Below are 24,186 nucleotides of genomic sequence, written 5' to 3' on the forward strand. Positions count from 1 at the left end.
TAGCAGAGGACCCCCATGGACCCTCACAGAGCAGGTACTATTTGGTTGGTGGATCATTCTCAGCACTGCAGTAACACTGACGTGGTGGTGGTGTGTTAGTGTGTGTTGTGCTGGTACGAGTGGATCAGACACAGCAGTGCTGCTGGAGTTCTTAAACATTATGTCCACTCACTGTCCACTCTATCAGACACTCCTACCTTGTCAGTCCACCTTGTAGATGTAAAGTCAGAGACGACAGCTCATCTGCTGCTGCACAGTTTGTGTTGGTCATCCTCTAGTCCTTCATCAGTGGTCACAGGACGCTGCCCACAGGACGCTATTGGCTGGATATTTTTGGTTGGTGGACTATTCTCAGTCCAGCAGTGACACTGAGGTGTTTAAAAACTCCAGCAGCACTGCTGTGCTGTGAATTAATCCCCAAAGAAAACATGAAGCATCATCAACATTACATATAAAACCTCAAAAGGTTCACTGGTGGTTTTGGATGGTAAATAAATTGGCTATAGTTGTGTTGTAGTCAGTGTGACCCCTGGTTCCTATCACCACCATTGTAAAGAAATCTGAGTCAGCAAGTTTCTTAAAATTGAACCATTTTATATCAAACCACTCTGAGAGACTTTTACATCTCAACCATTTAATTTTTTAAAAAATTCTAAAAAACAATAATCATTGTAGTTCCCCCCTTTAATGTAACTTTCTAGAAGGCCAAGTCAAACGTCCTTAAGAGCCAACTCAGAGCTGCCACAGTAGAGCTGAAATGCTCTGCCCCCTAGTGGCAGCTCATAAAAATCACAACCCTTACACATTACAAAAACAGGATACATCAACATAATCTTTTAAGAGGCTTCAGTTTAATATCCTCAAGTGTTTTTGCAAATTTGCAGTATTTGTTCAGTGCTTTCAAAGCAATAGCCTATCACATGCCTTCCTCATTTTCCCCAGTCTAAAAAAAGTAATAAAAATATACGACAATATAAAACTGTCTGAGAAAGTGCTTTGGCAGTAATTCTCTCTGTGGCCCTTTTTTTCTTTAAGGTTAAGCCTTTTTGAAGAAGGAATCCAGAGTGGTAACGCCGTCCGCTGCTTTGACTCTCTTTGCCTGTGGTCCAGCCTGGGTTTTGGACCTGCTCTTTCCACGTGAAGACTGGGTTGTTCCAGCCCTGAGGGGGTCGCTGGAGGAGGCAGAGGATGACGAAGGCGACGAGGAGGAGAAGGAGTTCTGCAGATCGAGAGCGAAGTGATAGTCGGTGTGTTCTGGCATTTCCCACATCAACACTTCCTGTCCGCAGCGTTCACAGGTGTGAAAATCCTCTTTGGTGTCTTTAAAACCTGAGCATTCAGGACGGCTTGTATCACCCAGTACAGCTTTCACAGACGAAGAGCACGACCCTCCCGAAGAACCCTGAAGAACCCTGTCAGCCTGAGATCGGTCTGAGTCAGCAGTGCTTTCCTTCACCCAGTCAGACTGTGTGCTACTTGGGTTCTCGTTCTCCACCTCCGTGTTTTTCTCCAAACTCTTCCTCTGGAAGAAAGATGAAATCGCAGCATTAGACCCTCCTGCTGCTTTCTGTGGAGAAGGGCTGGAACCGTTCTCCAAAAGAGAAGCACAGGACGATGATGCAAGGTCATTATGTTCTTCTTTTCTCCAGGTTCCCTCTGCCTTCTTCTTTTCAGCAGCTTTCTGGAAAAGGGTCTGGATGGCCCCTGGCTTCTTAGCTGCTGGTTCTGTTTTGGATGGCGACTGCGTGGAGGCCTGGAGAGACTGTGTTGCTGCCACATCACTGCTGAGGAAACTTTCAATTCCTCCTGATGATGTTTCACTGAACTTGCTGGCAGACAGATGGAGGCAGGTGAGGGCTGGAGACCTGTGAGGACAAATACAGACAATGACATACAAGGTGCATGAGCTGCTGCATTTCAGGCCAGATCTCGGGCATCAAGGATCTACTTTTATTGATGCAAACTATATAGTCGAATGCTAGTACAGTATGAAGCTGAGACACCTCATGGTCCCTATAAAAGGCTGGCGATAGAGACGAGCTCGTTTGCATATGAAAGATCCTACATTACAATTTGATTTTTAATATTTTTTATGACTATTCGAACATCAACTCATCCCAAATTATCATTAATGTAATAATGGAAACCGTCTATAATAATAAAAACAATGGCTTGTGACAGTAGGCAGTCACTGTCACTGGGGAAATTCCTTTCCCAGTACCTAGAGGGCAGTGTCAACCCCTAGTTTTCTGTTTAAGGGGAGAAGAATTAAAGATTAGGAGGGAAACTTAAGTTTGTTTGGCATGCAAGAGCTCCAGAAACATGTTCCTCTGAACCTTGTATGTTCTTTGTATCAACAAGGGTTTTGGTGGTAGTGGATTTGGTCTGAGTGTATCTCCAGACTTATTCCAAATCCTGACTGTCTCTTTGGTATTTAAACTGGACATTTTGGTTCTGTGAGCCAATGACCAACTTTATGTGGCTTTGAGGAACTTTGCTACAGTCATCTGGTATCCTCAGAGCCGGTTTATGAGGAGCCTGGCCACTTCCTATTCCCCCTATTATATCAAAAACAGGACTGCTAAACAGCAGAGGGCGCCCGCGAGTGAGTCCTCAGTGAATGGGAGTGAATGGAGCTTAACGGCTAAAAACGAAAAGTTAAAATAGTTTTTAATCACTGAACCAGAACTTTCCTTTGATTTTAGAGAGTAGAAGGATGGATTTCACTAAAAAAACAAAGAAAACTTACGAATATGTTTCCTTTTTTCTACAGCAAATGGGTTTTGGCAGCAGGAGGCGGGCTTTACTGCTAGAACGTGATGATTGATTGGCGAGCGGAGCAGCTCATTGGCTGTTTGCACTCACTGACGTCATGGGTGTACATGAGGCGCCGTTTTAAACTCCTATAACTCGAGTTTAAAAGCGCTTAAAAATATAACAGCGGTGTTACAATGTTTTATGCTGCTCTGTGTTCAGGAAATGAATGAATTCTTTTACATTTAAATTTTTAAGCATTTATAAACTATGATTTTGCTCAAATGCTCCTTATCAACCCATTCATTTTGGACTTGCTCGGGAGCGCCCTCTAGCGTTTGAGAAAACCAGAAGACATTGCAGAGTGGGAATTCTCCTCTCTACAAGTTCTCTGGTATCCTGCTGAGAGTCTGGATAGGAACTAAGCTTACACTGGCTTACTAATGAACTGCAACATCTCATACAGGCATGAAAAGGCCTTCGAGCATGGAGTGGACATTCTGAGAATTGGTGAGATGGTTTCAGTTGACCTGCTTAAAGCTCCCTGTCGAGGGACTTTTTTGTTTTGATATTATGGTAAATTTTGGTTGTTTATGTTTTTTGTCATCTGTTTCAAACTAAATAACAGTAATCATCTGTGGATATTTCTTATTTAGGAAAGGCAACCCACCCCTTACTGATTTCTGTTAACCTCATTCCTTGGTCGAGGTAAACCCTCTGAGTGTTACAAGGTGATGACAAATGCATCACTCAAGCTCTTAAGCAAGTTTTTCAGTTTCATCAGAGACAACAGAATTATAGTTAGTAAAAATGCTCAGCTGAGGATCAGCGAGAAGGAGAAACTATGAGGCAACTAGCACTAGCAGCGAGCATATATAGGGTCAGTTTCCCCAACATGAAACTAAGCCTAGCCTTGGACTAAACTGCAGCACCAATCGCTGAATCACTGGAAATTTTTTTAGTCTAGGCTTAGGCTTAATCTGTGTCTGGGAAACGTTTTACGTTAATTTCATAATAGGTTACCAGTATCAATCACAACAAGATATTAATTATTGGTTATAAAATAGTTTTTATATATCTTTCGAACTGAAACTAAAATTAACAACACGCCTTTTACTGATTAAAGAATGCATTTACTACCTTACATCCATTTTTGTCTTTCATTCTTAATTTGCACTGTTGGTATTTTTAGGTTACTTATTCCTTTAGGAGGTTTAAAGAGTAAGTACTCACCACGCCTCCTGATGGCTGTCTGCAATATTAAGACTCTTAATGATGGCAAAGCCGTCGGTGGAGATTTTAGTGGCTTCATATCGTGCCAGAGCACAGCAACGGGAGAAACTGCACGGCCTCTTATCTCCAGCCTGACGGACACCCACGGTCAGCAACTTGGCCACCCGACCGTTCTACAGAGTGAGGAATAAAGATCTCTGTATGACAGGAGATGGTGGGAAAGACTGAATATGAACAGCCTCTACAGAACAGCTCTTACCATATCGCGATCCTTATTTAGTCTCTCCTCCAGCTCCAGGGCAAGCTGGTGGAGCCAGTGCTGGACCTGGATAGGAGGAAGAGGAAAGAGATGAAGAGTGCATAAAAAGCAGGCTGTGTGAATAATGGATAAGCTTTATTACACATAAACAGAATCGTTACCTGGCTTTTTGTAGCCAGAGCCGTCTTTCCCGGAAAGTTCTTGCTGCAGCCGATGGATTTGGGGAGCTGTCTGGGCTTCACTGGCTCAAACTCGATCCCTCTGCACAAGTCATACAGCCACTGCCTGAAGAACGACACGACATTTGACTCAAATGATCCATACAGCCTCACACTTTACTAAGGTTAGGCCTCAGGTTTATACTTGGGTTAACATCCGATCACCATGATCCGACAGTGGTGATCGGATAATCATCCAGTCAAGCCAGCACGTTCCCACTCACCCTTCTCAAATGCAGCTTCTGAGTTCAGATATTCATCTGATTTCAGTTCCTTGTGAAACTACACTCTCTTTCATATCAGGCTGGTGAGGTGCCTGAGCAGAATAGGGGAAGCCTTTATATAGGCCTGTTACAATGAATGTGTTTACATGCACTTGATAATCTGATAACTGCAGAAAATCAGATTTTGTTAGTAATCCGATCAACACGTTTACACGCACTTGAGTAATCAAATAATGGGGAAACTCCGGGTCTACATGAGTCAGACAGTAATCAGATTTCTGCTTTGCAACCAGCCAATAAACTCACATAAGAAGACGTGACTTAAACGTAATGTAAATCCTTCATTGCATCAAGCATGTATTTGGTTTCAGCGTCGCTCCAAAAGTGTTTTCCAAGAGTCGCTGCTTGTTTATTTCCGGTACCACTGTCTGTTTTCGCACATGCACAGACTGAGAAATCCGAAAGAAATCAGAGTAAGAGTTCACATGCACTGAGAAATCTGATTACTGAGCTAAAATCTAGCTCTTTATCAGATTTCTTAATCGGATTTCTAGACCTTACTCCAATCTAAGAAATCGGAGTGTGGTGTTAACATGACCATTTGAATAATCAGATAACTGCAGAAATCTGATTATGATCAGATTATTAAGTGCACGTAAATGCAGTCAATGATTACATAATTATTTAATCACAATTATTTGAGTTGATCGCAATTAATCAAGCTAACCGCAACTATTTTCCACAGTTGTTAACTTTCACTATCATATATTGCAATAAACAGAAAGTGAACTGGATTGGGTTTCATCCACTGGGGTCAGGCAAACACACGTAAATAAAAGAAAAGCAGAAACGCTTTTGCTGAGACATCACGGTTTATAAAACATACATAAGTACATACATAAGTCTATCTTTTGATTTGGGGCTAACACCTTTAGAGGGCAGTAGTGAGCACTGTTTTCTCAACCTTGGAGGTTGTAGAGTGCTTTCAAAAATAAGGTCAACTCACATACTTCATAAAATCATATAAAAAGGGATTAATTGATTGTGAGACACAAACAGATAATATTTTCTTCTGTTTTCTCGTAACTCTGATTCCTTGTTCAGGAGGGTCAAAGCATTACACTAGGATTTCCTCCCCTGTTCACCTGACTGAACTTAAGAAGGGTGAGGCAATGAGCTGATGGGCTGAAGTTATTTCAGCACATGAAACACTAAACAGTGCAGTGCTGTGACTATTTCATCTGACATCACAGATGCAATCCCTGCAATCCCTGTAGCTCTTACCCAGTCTTTTCTCCAAAGTTCTCCTCCAGCTGGGAGCGTGTAAACTCTGTTACTCCTCCCATGTACTCCACCCCTAAAGTCTCCGTGATGGAAACCCCCAGCTTTCCTCCCAGGTTACGACTGAAAGACAACCACACAGCTCCATCACGCACTGCGACTTCATACAAACAGACAGTCTTATTTGTGAAGAATCATACATTTTACTGATGGGCAGAGTCCTGAAGAGCTCGGGTACTGATCCTAGAGGCAGGACGGTCTGTCGATTGGGCTTGTTGAGACCACACGCAAGTTTGGCTAATACCTGCAATCAGAGTTTGTTCGCTTGAGGCTACACACTTACAATGATTCACAGGACTACAAAGAAGTCTGCTGTAAATTCCTCAACTGTTCCCAAAAAGCAAAGCAGTCACCTTATTGTGAGAAATGCCGGCAGAGCAGCGGAAGCCAGTGTGTTCCTCCACAGCGGCCCTCATTTCCTCCACTATCAGCGCCCCCACGGCCAACCACAGCTCTGCACAGTCCGTCTCAGAACAGGGGGGCAGCGTGTCCAGCCACTGCCGTAGACCCAGAGACCTCTTCTCCTCTATACATACAGAGATAAGATGAGCATCAATGAAACTTCAGCAACTACAAACAGCAACAGATGTTATTTCTGTACTTTTCCTCTTTCACTTTAACAAACAGTTCAGCAAAAAAAATCTATTCTGCACAAATTCCCCTCAAGCGCAGTTGATCAGCCAAGACAGGTCTGGTGTCTACAGTTAGTTTTGCACTTGTAAGACTAAAGCAGGGCTGTACAATGTGACCATGTTGTTGCACATGCTTGAAAAAATGAATCCTGTGCATATACAAAAAATAAAATTTAAAAATCAGTTGCATGCAAAAGACTTCTGTGCAGATATTTAGAAGTCCTAGCGCTCTAATTCTAATTATTAAGTGATTAGTTAACTACTCTGACTACATACCATGCAATCTCCAACATCTCTCCACTGCCCAAGCCATCTCCTTAGCATAGTCATGTGAGCTGCGACAAAGGTTCTCTAGTGTTTAGTCCATCAGGTTATTTAAACACTATAGAACAAATCTAAATGTCTGTAAACAAAAGGCCTCACCACATACAAAATGCCCAAAAGTTGGTCAGTTTGGGGCTGTAATGTTGTATGTACAGCATGTTACATTTGGGATTTTACCATTTGCTGCTAAAGTTATCCAACCCAAAGACCTCTTTTGGTTGAGGTACCTCCTTACTGCTTACTGCCTTTGCTATCTTTAGCCCATTTTAGAATTATCTGATTATGTTAAAACTCTGACTCTTACATTTAGTTATTAAACTAGTTCTGTGTTGGAATCTATGAAAGCAACCATACACAAAATCCTGCTGGTGTGGGTTCATTTCTGGGTTTCTTCCCTTTTCTTCCCTAATCTGAATTATTGTAGAGAAAATACATTTTGTATTTTTCATAAAATGAACTTTCAATTTCACATCCTTTACATCAGGGGTGTCGAACTCAACCGCTAAAAGGGCCACATTAAAACATCTCATTAAATCTGTGGGCCAGCTGTGTTTTTATTTCATTTTTACCTAACTGTTGTGTCTGATCCACTCAGACCAGCACAACACACACTAACACACCACCACCACGTCAGTGTTACTGCAGTGCTGAGAATGATCCACCACCCAAATAGTACCTGCTCTGTGAGGGTCCATGGGGGTCCTGACCACTGAAGAACAGGGTAAAAGGGGGCTAACAAAGTATGCAGAGAAACAGATGGACTACAGTCTGTAAATGTAGAACTACAAAGTGCACCTATATAGTAAGTGGAGCTGATAAATGGACAATGAGCGCAGAAACAAGGAGGTGGTCATAATGTTATGCCTGATCGGTGTATGTAGTTTCTGTTTCAGTGCTACAGTATTTTCATTTGTACAAATGTGTTCATTTGTAATGTTATTTTACGATTCTGATCCAGGTGGCTTTAGTGCCAGATGTTCACATATCAGCATTTGCAGACATATACATTAAAAAAATCTGCATACTGACATCAGACCACAATTGCCAGTGTCAGTGCATCGCTGTTTGGTGGGTATATATTGTTACTGGTTAGCTACATTAGCCTCATAACTCCAGTACAAAACTACAGAAGCAAACTTCAGATTCAAAACATGTCTTGATTGATCAACATTTAAGGAAAAGGAAATACAGCGAGGAAAACTGAGGCTCTGGATTCTGAGAAACAGTCTATAACTGGTACAGTGACCATTTTCAACATGATACTGACAACACACCTTTATCCACCAACGCGTCTCCAGTTTGTGGAAGCTCTGCAGTGCTGAGAGGAAAGCCTTGGACGTAAGAGGTCTTCAGAAGGTGGGGTTCGATCCGTTCCGTCGTCAGGTCCTTCAGTCTTTTCTGTACACTGGCAGTGAGGTCCATGTAGGCTTCATCAATACTGGCTCTCTCAATGACCGCAAAGCGGGACATCACCTCAATCACCTCCACGCTGGCTTCCCTGTAACTGACCGCAAAGAGAAGCTTCAAACTGCTGAACACTGTGGTGGGAAAGAACTCGGTGGGCAGAAAACTCAAGTGAACTTACTGGGTAAGGTCAGCTTTCCCATGAGACTCTCTCACTCGAGCCACCTGAAGATCTGGACACACTTTCTTAGCATCGTCCACCCGCACATATTTATTGACACCGCGGGCTCTGGCTTCATAACTGACGGCTATGATACTGAAAATGATAATACCAACAACAATAATGTCAGTGATAGGAGATCAGAGAGGAAAATGTTCCACACGTTTATGTCACACATAATTCGACTGTTTAATACAATTAATTGAGAGGTCAGCATTATTGGAAAGACTGGAAGTGTAAAACAAATATAGGTAATATATGTATAATAAAGAAAGAAAAAAGAAGATAAAATGGAAGAACGAAGAAAAAAGTGGGGTTTATATGCATCAGGAAATACTTCCTAATGAGTGTCCTGATAGATTAACTTAACATATATAAATATATGTGTGTGTGTGTGTGTGTGTGTCTGTGTGTGTGTATCTTTGTATAAATTAACATGCAGCTTAGAGGTGGAATTGATAAATTTCTATAACATTTGCCATAATTATTCAACATAAACATTTTATTTTTGTGAGATAAGACGATGTGTCTAAAATGATTTATAAATGATAAAAATGTTTTTCTAAAAAGAAAAAGAGATACAAAAAACAAATGAATAAAAAGTTTCCTCATTTTTTATATTTACTAAAGAAGAAGTCTGCTGGATAAAATGTGTAAAGGAGCTTAAAATGTGTTTCTTCATCAAAGGCAATAGCCAGGTCTTTTTTTCTCTTCATGTTCTCAAATGTTAATTTTATAATTCAGAGTCATTCAGAGTGGTTTGATGTGAAACGGTAGAGAAAGTTATGGACTTTCTTTTCTTGACAGTGGTGGTGATAGCAATAATGTCTACAACACAAATACAGCCAGTTTATTTACTATCCAAACCCACCAGTGAACCTACACGTGTCTTCTGAGCTTTGTATGTAATAATGATGATGGTAAAAAAGGGACAAATCTGTAAGAATATGCTTCTGGGGGCTATTTCATCTTACAATGTCTTGCATGTTCTCTGCCTGCCTGAAGAGTCTTTAAAAATACTTTTTAGTCTAAAAATGATCGTGAAACAGTGTCTCGGACATCAGTCAGCATATTTGTAGCCATTTCATGTACTAACTTTCTGTGAGGGAGCTTTTAGAGGTGGACGTCTGGTTCCTATCACCACCACTGTGAACAATTCTGACTTGTTTCTCTAGAAGGGAGCATTTCACACCAAACCACTCTGAACAACGCCATTTACATCTTAATAACACTTAATAACACAACTATTAACAGTTTCTGTTGGTTCCTAATGGTGTCCAATAGTCATTAATGGTATTTTGTGTTTTCCTGATGGGTTGGGATCACAGTGTAAAGGATTCTAATGGCTAAACGGATGTTCTGGGACTGATTCCAGACCCATGTTCTCAAGGGGGGAATTATTATTCCACCTTCGTTTCAAATTTTCTGCATAATTTAGTGGTTGAGATATAAATAAAGTCATTCTGATGTGAAATGGTTAGTTATAAAGAAATTCACAGGCTCAGATTTCTCTACAGTGGTGGTGATAGGAACCAGCGGTCGCCATGACGACAACACAAATATAGCCATTTTTTTTCATTCGAAGCCACCAGTGAACCTAAACGTGTCTTCTGAGTTTTTACATGTAATGCTGATGATGGTAAAACTGTGGAAAGTCTTAAAAAAAGCTTTTCCTTTGGGGACTATTTTGCCTCAACACCCTTCATGTACCCCTCCGCCATGAATGGATACAAATAAATGCATTAACAAGACGTTTAGGCCAAAGCTTTATCACAAAACTATCGTAAAGAACATGTCTCAGGCATCAGGCAGAACTATTTCATGTAATAATTTTCTGTGAGGGAGCTTTTAGAGGTGTTAAACTTTTCGGACGTCTGGTTCCTATCACCACCACTGTGAACAATTCTGACTCTCTAATTTTCTCTAGAACAGAGCGTTTCACACCAAACCTCTCTGAACGACTTTGTTTACATCCTAACCACTAACTCATGTGAAACTTTTGAAAATTGGTGGAGTTCCCCTTTAACTCTAATACTTGTGATTCAGCCAATCAGAGACTTGGAAAGAGGTTGATTAGATGAAACACTGCTTTAACCTCTACAGACGTCTGGTTCCTATCACCACCATTGTGAACAACTGACTCTGTGAGTTTCTCTAGAACAGAGCGTTTCACACCAAACCACTCTGAATGACTTTGTTTACATCCTAACCACTTACTCATGTGAAACTTTTGAAAAATTGGTGGAGTTCCCCTTTAACTCTAATACTTCTGATCCAGCCAATCAGAGACTTGGAAAGAGGTTGATTAGATGAAGCAGATGTGGCAAACTGTGGTTGTAACTACGCTCTGCAGGACCAGAGATGGAGATCACTGCTTTAACCTGTACAGACGTCTGGTTCCCATCACCACCACTGTGAACAGTTCTGACTCTGTAAGTTTCTCCAGAACGGAGCGTTTCACACCAAACCACTCTGAACGACTCTGTTTACGTCTCACCCATTAAACTATAGAGAAACAGAAACGTCTCATTAAACGAATCAGAGCTTTATAGATCAGCACTATTGATCTCACCCTCCTCCCTTCCAGGTCTTGTACTGAGCCACGACGCAGGGTTTGTTCTTCAGCTCGGGCTTCATTCTCTGCTCCACCTGCACGTAAAAGCAGTCCATGTCCACCAGGGCGACCACCCTGTCCTTACCAAACTCCATCACGCAGCAGAGGGAGGGTCAGTGCGGAGAGACGGGCTGCTGGTCAGTCTTCACCAGCGGCTCCACGGTAGCACGTCAGAGCAGCTCCTTAACGCTAGTCTTTATAGTAATGAGAGGAAGCCTAACCTGGAGGTTCGCCTTTAGAAGGTGCGAAAAATGATAAAACCATAACATTAATATGTCTTCTTCTTCTTCTTTATGGCGGTGGGTAAACAACGTTTAACGCACTACCGCCACCTTCTGAAGAGGAGTGCAGGTGCGGGTAACTTACCCTTATATCTGTATTTAAAATCTCTTAAGCAGGTCTGTTACCTACGGAGCCCTGATGATGACATCCTGTATAAATAAAAATAATGCGTGGCCACGCCTTATTAACGTGTGGGAACGAGATCCTAATGCGTGGCCACGACTTAGTAATGCGTGGGATAAGATGATTAAGTCGTGGCCACGAGTAAGTAAGGCGTGGGAACGAGATCACGGCTTACTAAGTCATGGCCACGCATTAGGATCGCGTGCCCACGCTTTACTAAGTTGTGGCCACAACTTAATCATCTCATTCCCATGCCTTACTAAGTTGTGGCCACCCATTATTTTTATTTATACAGGATGTCACAAGTGGGACTCCGTACCAGCGGTGATGACATCCTGTATAAATAAAAATAATGTGTGGCCACGCCTTATTAACACGTGGGAATGAGGTGATTAAGTCGTGGCCATAACTTAGTGAGGCGTGGGAACGAGATCACAGCTTACTAAGTCATGGCCACGCATTAGGATCTCGTTCCCACACCTTACTAAGTCATGGCCATGCATTATTTTTATTTATACAGGATGTCACCACTGGGGCTCCATAGTTACCAGGTGACAAATGACCACGACTTAGTAAGGCATGGGAACGAGATCTAAATGCATGGTCACAACATAGTAAGGCATGGGAATAAGATAATTAAGTTGTGGCCACGCCTTAGTTAGGCACGGGAAAGAGATTCTTATGTGAAATAACTTGTTATCCCAAGATAACAACTTTATCTTGATCACAAGATAATAACTTATCTTGAGATAACAAGATAATTAACTCGTTATCTCAAGATAATCCAGGAAATTATAACTACCTTAAGGCCTCTCTGGTGAAACACCTGAATTTCTTAGCAATACGTTCTTTAAATTGTCTTACTTTGTTCTCTTCAAGCTCTAATTCTTCAGTCACAAGCTCTGCCTCTCAGCTATAGACTGTATATATCTGTGTGTGTATATACAAATTCTCATCTGTGCTGTCAACCAATTACTCCTCTTCTTTTTCTGTTAGGGAAGAAGAGCCGTCAGATTGATATTGTGTGTGGGGTGGGTGGGGTTGGGGGGGCGGCTCAGCCCCTGCTGCAGGTTAACGTAGGTTAAAGGGGAACTCCACCAATTTTTGAAAAGTTCTACATAATTCAGTGATTGAGATGGAACCAAAGTCAGAGTAATTTGATTTGAATTAGTTGGTTGTAGAGACTTACAGTGGTGGTGATGGGAACCAGGGGTCACCATGACTACAAAACTGTGAAAGGATTTCAATTCAGTTTTCCTGTCTTTCAAGATGCCCCCACAATGTCAACATGGACGAATTTGTCATTTTAATTGTTAACTTCTAATTGTTAATTGATATTCCGTGATAAATTTTTTTTCAGTTATAAAGAGTAAACAGTCATGCTGATAAATACTTTTTGTGCTGTTCGTCGCCTATTGGGTGAAAACAGCTGCCGTACAAAAAAAACAGCTGCCTGTAAATACAGGCTGGGAACTACAAAAGCACGTTAGCCTGTGCGCATTGATCTCAGTTGAGAATGCGGTTTTGAGAGGAAACACAGAAGTGATCCTGGAGTAACAGTTCATATTAAAAATACGTTTTAGGCCAAAACTATCACAAAACAATGTCTCAGGTATCAGGCAACGCATTCACAACCATTTTGTGTAATAACTTAACGGGATGTGGCTTTTAGAGCCATTAAATGCTTCTGACGTCTGGTTCCTAGTACTATAATGGTGACCAACTCTGACTCTCTAAATTTCTCTAGAAACACTCTGAGTGATTTTGTTTACATCTAAAACACTGAATGACTAAGTAACTGTGCAAACTCTGTGGAGTTTCCCTTTAAGGCCAATATTAGGCAGCACTGGTCTAGTTGAAATGCTCTGCCCCCTAGTGGTGGTTCATAAAAATCGCATCCCTTACCCATGAAAAGCACAGGATACATCTTTTTAAAATAATTTTTCCAAGTTCTTTTAATGGCTTTAATGGCTTTAGTTTATTAAAATTCTTTACCTGAGAAATTGTCATGCAGCATTTTCATTATTAGCGAGATATAAATTGCATTAAAAACATCATTTAGGAAACATTTAGATTTGATCAGTGCTTTCAAAGCAATAGTCCGTCACATGCCTACTTGCTCGTTTTCTCTAGTCTGGCAAAATACGACAATATAAAACTGTCTGAGAAAGTGCTTTGGCAGTAATTCTCTCTGTGGCCCTTTTTTCTTTAAGGTTAAGCCTTTTTGAAGAAGGAATCCAGAGTGGTAACGCCGTCCGCTGCTTTGACTCTCTTTGCCTGTGGTCCAGCCTGGGTTTTGGACCTGCTCTTTCCGTGTGAAGACTGGGGTGTTCCAGCCCTGAGGGGGTCCCTGGAGGAGCCAGAGGCTGACGAAGGCGACGAGGAGGAGAAGGAGTTCTGCAGATCGAGAGCGAAGTGATAGTCGGTGTGTTCTGGCATTTCCCACATCAACACTTCCTGTCCGCAGCGTTCACAGGTGTGAAAATCCTCTTTGGTGTCTTTAAAACCTGAGCGTTCAGGACGGCTTGTATCACCCAGTACAGCTTTCACAGACGAAGAGCACGACCCTCCCGAAGAACCCTGAAGAACCCTGTCAGCCTGAGATCGGTCTGAGTCAGCAGTGCTTTCCTTCACCCAGTCAGACTGTGTGCTACTTGGGTTCTCGTTCTCCACCTCCGTGTTTTTCTCCAAACTCTTCCTATGGAAGAAAGACGAAATCGCAGCATTAGACCCTCCTGCTGCTTTCTGAGGAGAAGGGCTGGAACCGTTCTCCAAAAGAGGAGCACAGGACGATGATGCAAGGTCATTATGTTCTTCTTTTCTCCAGGTTCCCTCTGCCTTCTTCTTTTCAGCAGCTTTCTGGAAAAGGGTCTGGATGGCCCCTGGCTTCTTAGCTGCTGGTTCTGTTTTGGATGGCAACTGAGTGGAGGCCTGGAGAGACTGTGTTGCTGCCACATCACCACTGAGGAAATTGGCAATTCCTCCTGATGATGTTGTTTCTCTGAACTTGCTGGCAGACAGATGGAGGCAGGTGAGGGCTGGAGACCTGTGAGGACAAACAGACAATGACATGCAAGGTGCATGAGCTGCTGGATTTCAGGCCAAATCCTGGACTCAAGGAACAAAACCTTTTCTGTATATTGCTCAACTACACTGTAAATGAGGGTCGACTTCAATGTACTCCGAGTTTAAATAAAGGTTGATTGATTGCTGAACAGGAAATCCGGTGTCACGTGATGTGGTAAACTCATAGGAAAGGAAATTGCCCTGTATTTATCTGTTCTTATGAATCTTTGTTGACAAATGATTGTGTTTAAAAAATGTTTCACAAATAGCTTATCTTATTGGACATATATATTTTTGTATTACATGTCAAGCAGCCCCTCAGTGGCCTGTTCATGGTAAGAGAGTCATAACATGTGATTTCCTTTTATGTGCAACACCCAATCCTCTTAACTCTTTTAATATAATAGTTTTATGATCATTCATATGTGGAATATGGATACAGTGCACTTAAAAATCCAAAAATAGGTTACCGGTGTAGACCACAACAAGATTAATTAATTATTAATTAATTACTAATTAATTATTGATCACAAAGTCTTTCAGACTGAAACTAAACTTAAACAACACGCCTTTTACTGATTAAAGAATGCATTCACTACCTTACAGCCATTTTTGTCTTTCATTCTTAATTTGCACTGTTAGTATGTTTAAGTTACTTATTCTTTAGGAGGTGTAAGGAACAAGTACTCACCACGCCTCCTGATGGCTGCCTGCAATATTGAGGCTCTTAATAATGGCAAAGCTGTCGGCGGAGATTTTAGAGGCTTCATATCGTGCCAGAGCACAGCAGCGGGAGAAACTGCTCAGTCTTTCATCTCCAGCCTGGCGGACACCCACGGTCAGCAACTTGGCCACCCGACCGTTCTACAGAGTGAGGAATAAAGATCTCTGTATGACAGGAGATGGTGGGAAAGACTGAATATGAACAGCTTTTACAGAACAGCTCTTACCATATCGCGATCCTTATTTAGTCTCTCCTCCAGCTCCAGGGCAAGCTGGTGGAGCCAGTGTTGAACCTGGATAGGAGGAAGAGGAAAGAGATGAAGAGTGCATAAAAAGCAGGCTGTGTGAATAATGGATAAGCTTTATTACACATAAACAGAATCATTACCTGGCTTTTTGTAGCCAGAGCCGTCTTTCCCTGAAAGTTCTTGCTGCAGCCGATGGATTTGGGGAGCTGTCTGGGCTTCACTGGCTCAAACTCGATCCCTCTGCACAAGTCATACAGCCACTGCCTGAAGAACGACACGACATTTGACTCAAATGATCCATACAGCCTCACACTTCACTAAGGTTAGTGTTGGCCTAGTGTTGCACCAACACTGTATCAGTATCAGCGCTGATACTGACACTTAAACGCAGTATCAGCATCGGTGATGGGGATACCGATATGACCGATACCACAAAGCAATTTCTGACACATGCATGCCCAGCAGTACACTGAACTTAGCAACACGTCAGCGGCGTGAGACGACAAGCAGCAGTAAAAATACCCATGGCAGAATCTGTAATGGCAGCATTTGGTGAGAAAAACACACTAAAGGAGCTGCTTACCTGAACGGCTGAGGTGCCTCTTTAAGTTATCGTTCGTCTGCTTACAGTCTGAATTAATGTTATTTAGAGAGAGGAAGGAATCGCCAGACTCTTGGCGTAATAATAGCATTTTGCTGCGATTTAGCCATTACCATAGCATCCTGCTAGCTGGGCCTGCGCGTTCACTAGCCCTGCCTGTGGATTTTAACTGTTCTGCACAATAAAGATATTTTAAATTTACATAAGTTGTTAAACATGGTTCTTATTTCTAATTATATAACAGTAAATACGAAACAGATACAGTAAATAAACAAAAATAAGTTTTTTTTAAGCATCTAATAAATATAATCCACAAGTAAATGCCATCTAGCCCAGCTGAGTTTGTTCTATTTGTGATGCAGAGCATAGATTTTACCAAAATAAAATATTTGAAAAATGTGACTGTATAAATATTTAATCTTATATGTGAGTTAGGTTAGATAAGAGTTAGTATCGGTATCGGAAGGGAAAAAGCGGTATCGGTGCATCTCTACTTAGGCCCTGTTTGTACTTGAGTTAACATCCAATCACTGTGATCCAATCAAGACAGCATGTTTACACTCACCATTTTCAGATGGAGCTTCTGTGTACAGATATTGATTTGACTTAATTTCCTCTTAAAGCCATACTTTTTTTATATATCAGACCGATGTGGTCCCAGAGCAGAACAGGCGAAGCCTATAGAGGCCTGTCGCAGTTATTACATAACTGTTTAATCACAATTATTTGAGCTGATCGTAATTATTGAGGCTGACCGCAGCTATTTTCCACAGTTGTTAACTTTCATATGTTCATATGTTTACATTGCAACAAACGGAATGTGAATTGGATTGGGCTTCATCCTTTGGGTTTGGCAAATGCATGTAAATATAATAATAATAATAATAATAATAATAATAACAATAACAACAACAACAACAACAACATTAATGAAGAAGAAGTTAAAGTTATGTAGCGCCTTTCATACAAAAGGTCGCTTTACAGAGGCAAAAAAGAAAAAAAAACTTCAGTGAGCAGAAGAATGAAAGTATGGAGAAGTTTTAAGCTGAGCTTTGAAGGACGAAAGTGAGGGACAGTCCTGAAGCTATTGTGGTAATGTGTTGCATAGTTTGGGGGCCATGATTCTGAAAGATCAGCCCCCAGTGGTGACCAGTCCAAATTTAGTGACAGATAAACAACCTGTATCAGAAGACTTGAGTGTTCAGACAGGGCAGTAGGGGTGCATGAGCTCAGCTACACAGTCTGGTGCTAGACCGTGTAGAGATTTACATATTAGCAGGATGAGTTTAAACTGGGTGTGAAGTGAGACAGGAAACCAGTGTAACCGATACAGAACTGGGGTGATATGAGTTGATTTTTTTCAGAGTGAGAGAGAATTTTAGCAGCTGAGTTTTGCAAATACTGATGGTTTTGGGCAGATGGTTTTGTTTAGGACACCAATGAGAAGGAAGTTACAGTAATCTACATGGGGTGATATAAAAGCATGAACCAGTTTTACTATCTTTCGTGGAGAGCAGGGGGAGACGAGCAACATTAAGGAGATGGAAAAAAGCTGTTTTGAACTGAAACCTAATAAGAGGTTCGCAAGAAAGGACAGGATCAAAAAGTACACCTAAGTTATGAACTACAGTTGAAGGTTTAACAGTCACACCGTCAAGTTTAAGTCTGAAGTCAGAGGAATTCAAATCACAGACACAATGAGTAAAATTTTAGTTCAATCAGCGTTCAGTTTCAGAAAGTTACTCTTCATCCATTGTCTGAGGTATTTTGAGGTCATTTGTTGAGACACGTCATGAGTTTAACGAAAACATTAAAATCTGTACTTCTGATTTGGTGCTATAGCACCTTTAGAGGGCGCTGTTGACTCATTTTCTTTTTTGTTTGAGCATGAGGGTGGTAGGGTCCTTTCAAAAACAAGGAGGTCTCACACACTTGATAGAATTATTAGTATTATACTAGTATTTTTCCCTCTGCTCACTTGACTGGATGTATCACTGCTGTGACTATTTCAACTGACATCACAGACTCAAGCCCTGTAAGCAGCTGTGCCTCGTAGCTCTTACCCAGTCTTTTCTCCAAAGTTCTCCTCCAGCTGGGAGCGTGTAAACTCTGTTACTCCTCCCATGTACTCCACCCCTAAAGTCTCCGTGATGGAAACCCCCAGCTTTCCTCCCAGGTTACGACTGAAAGACAACCACACAGCTCCATCACGCACTGCGACTTCATACAAACAGACAGTCTTATTTGTGAAGAATCATACATTTTACTGATGGGCAGAGTCCTGAAGAGCTCGGGTACTGATCCTAGAGGCAGGACGGTCTGTCGATTGGGCTTGTTGAGGCCACACGCGAGTTTGGCTAATACCTGCAATCAGAGTTTTTCTTAAGACTACAAGCTGACAGTTTTCAGGACTACAAAGAAGTCTGCTGTAAATTCCTCAAATGTTCCCAAAAAGCAAAGCAGTCACCTTATTGTGAGAAATGCCTGCAGAGCAGCGGAACCCAGTGTGTTCCTCCACAGCGGCCCTCATTTCCTCCACTATCAGCGCCCCCACAGCCAACCACAGCTCTGCACAGTCCGTCTGAGAACAGGGGGGCAGCGTGTCCAGCCACTGCCGCAGACCCAGAGACCTCTTCTCCTCTATACATACACAGATAAGAGGAGCATCAGTGAAACTTCAGCAACTACAAACAGCAACAGATGTTATTTTTGCTCTCCTCCTCTTCCACTGTAAGGAACAGTTCACCAAAAAAATAAATTTTGCACAAATTCCCTGAAAGTGCTGTTGATCAGCCAAGACATGTTTGGTGCCCAGAGTTTGCTCTTGTAAGACTAACGCAGGGCTGTGTTGTCAATGTTGTCACATGCTAGAAGAGATAAATTCTGTGCGAATGCATACATACATACATAATTAAATAAATAAAAAAAATCACTCACACACATGCAAAATAACATGGCAAAAAAATATCACGATACTTCAAGAAATTGTGATACTTTTCACAATTCATGATAGATCATGACTATTTTTTTTTCATCTGATCATTTGGATCAGAGAAGATAAGATAATCCTTTATTAGTCCCACAATGGGAAAATTCTCAGTGTTACAGCAGCAAAAGGAGAGCAAGGCACTCAAGAAAAAGAAAAAGGAACAAGAGAGAATTAGCAAGCAAGTAATTAACTTTGTCAAGTACTTAACAAGGGTTTTTACAGTTTGTTACTTTTTACTATATAGACAATATATATAATACTAAACATAAAAAATAAGATAAAAAATATAAACTATATCCTTCACAAAAAATGAACAACATAAAGAACTATAAATAAATATAAAGCTAAGATATTTACACTGTAAGGATATTTTCCTGAAATTCACATGGAATATTGCATATGAGGTACTGGTTTATATCACACATGGGATGGTGAGGAGTTAACAATATAAACATTATAAATAGAAAGCTAAACATATTTACACTAGAGATATTTTTTTTAAATATATTGCACATGGAGTGTTGATTATATTGCACACAGGAAAAGGTGATAAATAAAAAAGGACCAGCAGTGCTACATTAAAAAAATACAATCAAAACTGTGAATACAGTGAATTTGTTAATTATTTTGTTAATTACTTTGTGGTACTAAATCCAGCTAAACGGGACTAATTTTGCTCTCTTTATAATGAAACATGCATTTTAGTGAATACTGAGGATATATATATATATATATATGTATATATATATAATATGAATATGAGAAATCATATTGAATTGTATCATATTTAATCAGGAAAACAATGGATTTGTACAGTCTATTACTGCACTACTGATATCTGTATGGGCAGTTACTGTACATCAGGGGTGCTCAATCCTGGTCCTGGAGAGTTCAGATCCAACACACCTGGCTTTCAAAGTCAGATGCTCCTGAACGCCTTCATTAATTGGATCAGTTGTGTCTGATTAGAGGTGGAACGAAGCTGTGCAGGGTGGCAGATCTCCAAGACCAGGATTGGGCACCCCTGCTGTACATGTTTTTACTCTGCATACTTTTTATTTTACATATGCTGCTCTCTCAATACATACGACCTACATTTGCATTCTCTCCACTCACTCTGTATATATGTGTATATTATATTTACGCTTGCAACATCTATATTTGTTTACCACTCCACTGTCCTTACTGTAACTGTACATATTGTAACCACAGCATCACTTACTGCTGTTACTTTCCTACACTTTATATATTAACAATACTGCATTTTGCTCTTCTGGTTAGATGCTAACTGCATTTCATTGACTTTGTACCTGTACTTTGCACAATGACAAAGCTGAATCTTAATCTAATCTAATCTAATATACCGTCATATTGCCCAGTCCTAAGTAAACACGTCTCCATGCAGATATCTTAAGTCCCAGTGCTAATTGTAGTCATTACGTAATTCATGAATTTCTCTCACTACGTGGCATGCATCATCAAACATCTCTCCACTGCTCAAGCCATCTCCTCAGCTTAGTCATGCCAGCTACAATGCAGGTACTAGTGTTTATGGTAGTCCAGGCATGTCAAACTGGGAACCTTGTGGGCCAAAGTGCTGCGGAGATTAACGTTTCCCCTCATCTGACGCTCCGAATTCAGTTCTTGAAGGTCTTGCTGATGAGCTGAATCAGGTGTGTTTAATGAGGCAGTGTGCAGAAGTCTGCAGTGTTTTGGCCCACAAGGACTGGAGCCTGACATGTGTTGTAGTCCCTCAGGTTTAATCTGCATGTCTGTAAACAAAAGTCCTCACCACGAGCATAACGCCCAAAAGCTGCACAGTTTGAGGCTGTGATGTCAGATGTGAAGCACATTACACTTGGGATTTTACTGTTCGTTGCTGAAGTTACCCAACCCGAACACGTCTTTTGGTTCCACCTGCTGTGTTCACTGCTTTTGCAATCTTTAGCCTATTTCCCTTTTTTGAAATCATTTGCTTATGTTAGAACTCACATACTAAATAACACTGAGTCTTATCTTTAGATAATAAACTATTTCACTTGCCATTATGGAATCTGTGACAGAAACCATACACAAAATCCTGCTGGTGTGGGTTCATCCCTGGGTTTTTTCTCTTGTAATGATGCACAAAAAAGCTACCGGAGTGCTAAAAGCACCCCATTGTCAGGGAATCCGAGTTATTTTGGAGAAAATGCTATTTGTATTTTTCACAAAATGAACAGTAAATTTTGAATCGTTTACATGCTGCTGCTGTCTTTTCCCACTTAAACTGACTAAAATGTTTCACTGATTGGGATGAATAATTTTTAGAATAATTGCTATGTAGTTTTCTATTTCAGAGCTACAACATTTTAATTTGGCCAACTGTGTTTATTTATAATGTAATATCATGATAGTGATCCAGTCGTGGGCTGGAGGTTAGGGAACCAGTCTTGTGACCGGAAGGTCGACGGTTCAATCCCCTGAGTAGACAATATGTGACTGAAGTGCCCTTGAGCAAGGCACCTAACCCACAACTGCTCCCCTGGTATAGGGGATAGGGCTGCCCACCGCTCCGGGCAAGTGTGCTCACTTGCGTGTGTGTTCACTAGTGTGCATGTATGTGGGTGTTTCACTGCACGGATGGGTTAAATGTGGAGGTCTAATTCCTCTGTGTGCAAACACAGCTGGCCAATGGTTCTGAATACGAATGCTTAAGTATCAGCATCAGCAGATACACACATAAAAAATACTGCATACTGACATTGGACCACAGTTGCCACATCACTACATCTCTGTTTGGTGGGTATAAGTTATAACTTGTAATCTACATTAGTCACGTAGCTCCGGTACAAAACTATAAAAGACAACTTCAGATACAAAACGTGTCTTGATTGATCAACATTTAAGGAAAAGGAAATACAGCGAGGAAAACTGAGGCTCTGGATTCTGAGAAACAGTCTATAACTGGTACAGTGACCATTTTCAACATGATACTGACAACACACCTTTATCCACCAACGCGTCTCCAGTTTGTGGAAGCTCTGCAGTGCTGAGAGGAAAGCCTTGGACGTAAGAGGTCTTCAGAAGGTGGGGTTCGATCCGTTCCGTCGTCAGGTCCTTCAGTCTTTTCTGTACACTGGCAGTGAGGTCCATGTAGGCCTCGTCAATACTGGCTCTCTCAATGACCGCAAAGCGGGACATCACCTCAATCACCTCCACGCTGGCTTCCCTGTAACTGACCACAAAGAGAAGCTTCAAGCTGCTGAACACTGTGGTGGGAAAGAACTCAGTGGGCAGAAAACTCAAGTGAACTTACTTGGTAAGGTCAGCTTTCCCATGAGACTCTCTCACTCGAGCCACCTGAAGATCTGGACACAGTTTCTTAGCGTCGTCCGCCCACATGTTTCTGGTGACACCGTGGGCTCTGGCTTCGTAACTGACGGCTATGATCCTGAAAATGATAAATGATAATACCAACAACAATAACATCAGTGATTGGAGATCAAAGAGGAAAACGTTCATGTCACACATAATCCAGTTATACTTCATTTATTATGCATTAATTGGTCTTCTTTCAGCAGGACATTCAATTATGCAGATATTAAGACAGAAAAACGTCTCATTAAACGAATCAGAGCTTTATAGATCAGCACTATTGATCTCACCCTCCTCCCTTCCAGGTCTTGTACTGAGCCACGACGCAGGGTTTGTTCTTCAGCTCGGGCTTCATTCTCTGCTCCACCTGCACGTAAAAGCAGTCCATGTCCACCAGGGCGACCACCCTGTCCTTACCAAACTCCATCACGCAGCAGAGGGAGGGTCAGTGCGGAGAGACGGGCTGCTGGTCAGTCTTCACCAGCGGCTCCACGGAAGCACGTCAGAGTAGCTCCTTAACGCTAGTCTTTATAGTAATGAGAGGAAACCGGAGAAAAACAAAGACGGAGTTCACCAACATAGCGGTTCACCTCTCTGACTGCCTGATCTGAACTAACAGAGCTGATTTAGAAGACGCGAAAAATATTAAAAACCCTAAAATTCATATTTCTGTGCCAAACATTTCGCGCCTTAGTTACGAGCTCTGCTTCTTCCTCCTTATGGCGGTTGGTAAACAACGTTTAGCGCAATCCCGCCACCTTCTGGAGAGGAGTGTGAGTGCGGATCACTTACCCTTATATCTGTATTTAATCAGAATCAGAATCAGAATCAAGCTTTATTGGCCAGGTATGCTACGCATACAAGGGATTTGGTTTTGGTTACAGGAGCTCACAGTGCACAGTACCAGACAGACATTTACATGTAGTGAATAAAAGAAAATAAATACAATATATTAAAAAAATAAAATAATATAAAATAAACCATGCATTCCTACCATCACTCACTCATACACACACAGTCATACCTTTAAACCTTACTATGTGCAAAATATGGGTCTAAAGTTAAAGTGCTGAGTGCAGCAGCAGTTAAAGGGTGTATAGTGGCAGAGAAAGGGATCAGTGAGGTGACAGTCAGGTAAGTGGGGTAATATGGTAGGAAAGTAAGATGCTGTAATAAACACTGGTTTGAGGCGGCAGTGCCAGAGGATGGAGTTGAGTTTGATAGTATATACCAGTATTTTTTCTTTTTTTAAATCTCTTAAGCAAGTCTGTTACCCTTAGAGAATAAAATAAGCTATTAAAACACATTTCACCTGAATTTCTTTGCAGTATATCATTTAATCTGAATCATATTTTGCTCTTCTCAAGCTCCAATTCTTCAGTCTGTGCCTCTCAGCGGTAGACTGTGCACATGTGTGCATACATGCATACTTATATACAGTCTATGCTGTCAACCTATTCTTATTCTTATTCTTCCTTTGGAGAAGGAAAGCTGTCAGATCGCCCCCTGCTGTAGGTTAACCTAGGTTAAAGGGGAGCTCCACCGCTTTTTCAAAAGTTCTGCATAATTTCAGT

General features: G+C 41.3%; 2 protein-coding genes across 2 annotated transcripts; both read right to left on the reverse strand.

The window, feature by feature from the left end:
- Window positions 1-831: 831 nt before the first annotated feature.
- LOC118810142 (DNA polymerase eta-like) lies at window positions 832-11,516 on the reverse strand. Its single transcript, XM_036573700.1, has 10 exons — window positions 11,182-11,516; window positions 8,571-8,705; window positions 8,260-8,489; window positions 6,383-6,555; window positions 6,170-6,273; window positions 5,973-6,092; window positions 4,408-4,531; window positions 4,247-4,312; window positions 3,988-4,160; window positions 832-1,865 (listed from the first exon to the last, which is right to left on the reverse strand). The coding sequence occupies exons 1-10, from the start codon at window positions 11,316-11,318 to the stop codon at window positions 1,037-1,039; spliced, it is 2,091 nt and encodes a 696-aa protein (XP_036429593.1). The 5' UTR covers window positions 11,319-11,516; the 3' UTR covers window positions 832-1,036.
- Window positions 11,517-13,631: 2,115 nt separating this feature from the next.
- Window positions 13,632-23,332, reverse strand: LOC118810141 (DNA polymerase eta-like). Its single transcript, XM_036573699.1, has 10 exons — window positions 22,903-23,332; window positions 22,554-22,688; window positions 22,243-22,472; window positions 18,734-18,906; window positions 18,527-18,630; window positions 18,330-18,449; window positions 15,806-15,929; window positions 15,645-15,710; window positions 15,386-15,558; window positions 13,632-14,674 (listed from the first exon to the last, which is right to left on the reverse strand). The coding sequence occupies exons 1-10, from the start codon at window positions 23,037-23,039 to the stop codon at window positions 13,843-13,845; spliced, it is 2,094 nt and encodes a 697-aa protein (XP_036429592.1). The 5' UTR covers window positions 23,040-23,332; the 3' UTR covers window positions 13,632-13,842.
- Between the last annotated feature and the right edge of the window lie 854 nt (window positions 23,333-24,186).

Source organism: Colossoma macropomum, unplaced genomic scaffold (genome assembly GCF_904425465.1).
Source record: "Colossoma macropomum unplaced genomic scaffold, Colossoma_macropomum, whole genome shotgun sequence".
In the NCBI taxonomy this organism is placed as follows: Eukaryota; Metazoa; Chordata; class Actinopteri; order Characiformes; family Serrasalmidae; genus Colossoma; species Colossoma macropomum.

Bases quoted from the DNA above. Each gene is read 5' to 3' on its own strand.
- LOC118810142 (XM_036573700.1), bottom strand. From the start codon at position 11,318: ATGGAGTTTGGTAAGGACAGGGTGGTCGCCCTGGTGGACATGGACTGC. The intron at 6,093-6,169 runs GTATGATTCTTC...GTTGTCTTTCAG, and splicing joins ACTCTGCCCATCAGTAAAAT to TCGTAACCTGGGAGGAAAGC. The intron at 4,313-4,407 runs GTAACGATTCTG...CCTCCTATCCAG, and splicing joins CTCTGGCTACAAAAAGCCAG to GTCCAGCACTGGCTCCACCA.
- LOC118810141 (XM_036573699.1), bottom strand. From the start codon at position 23,039: ATGGAGTTTGGTAAGGACAGGGTGGTCGCCCTGGTGGACATGGACTGC. The intron at 15,930-18,329 runs GTAAGAGCTACG...GTCGTTCTTCAG, and splicing joins AACTTTGGAGAAAAGACTGG to GCAGTGGCTGTATGACTTGT. The intron at 15,711-15,805 runs GTAATGATTCTG...CCTCCTATCCAG, and splicing joins CTCTGGCTACAAAAAGCCAG to GTTCAACACTGGCTCCACCA.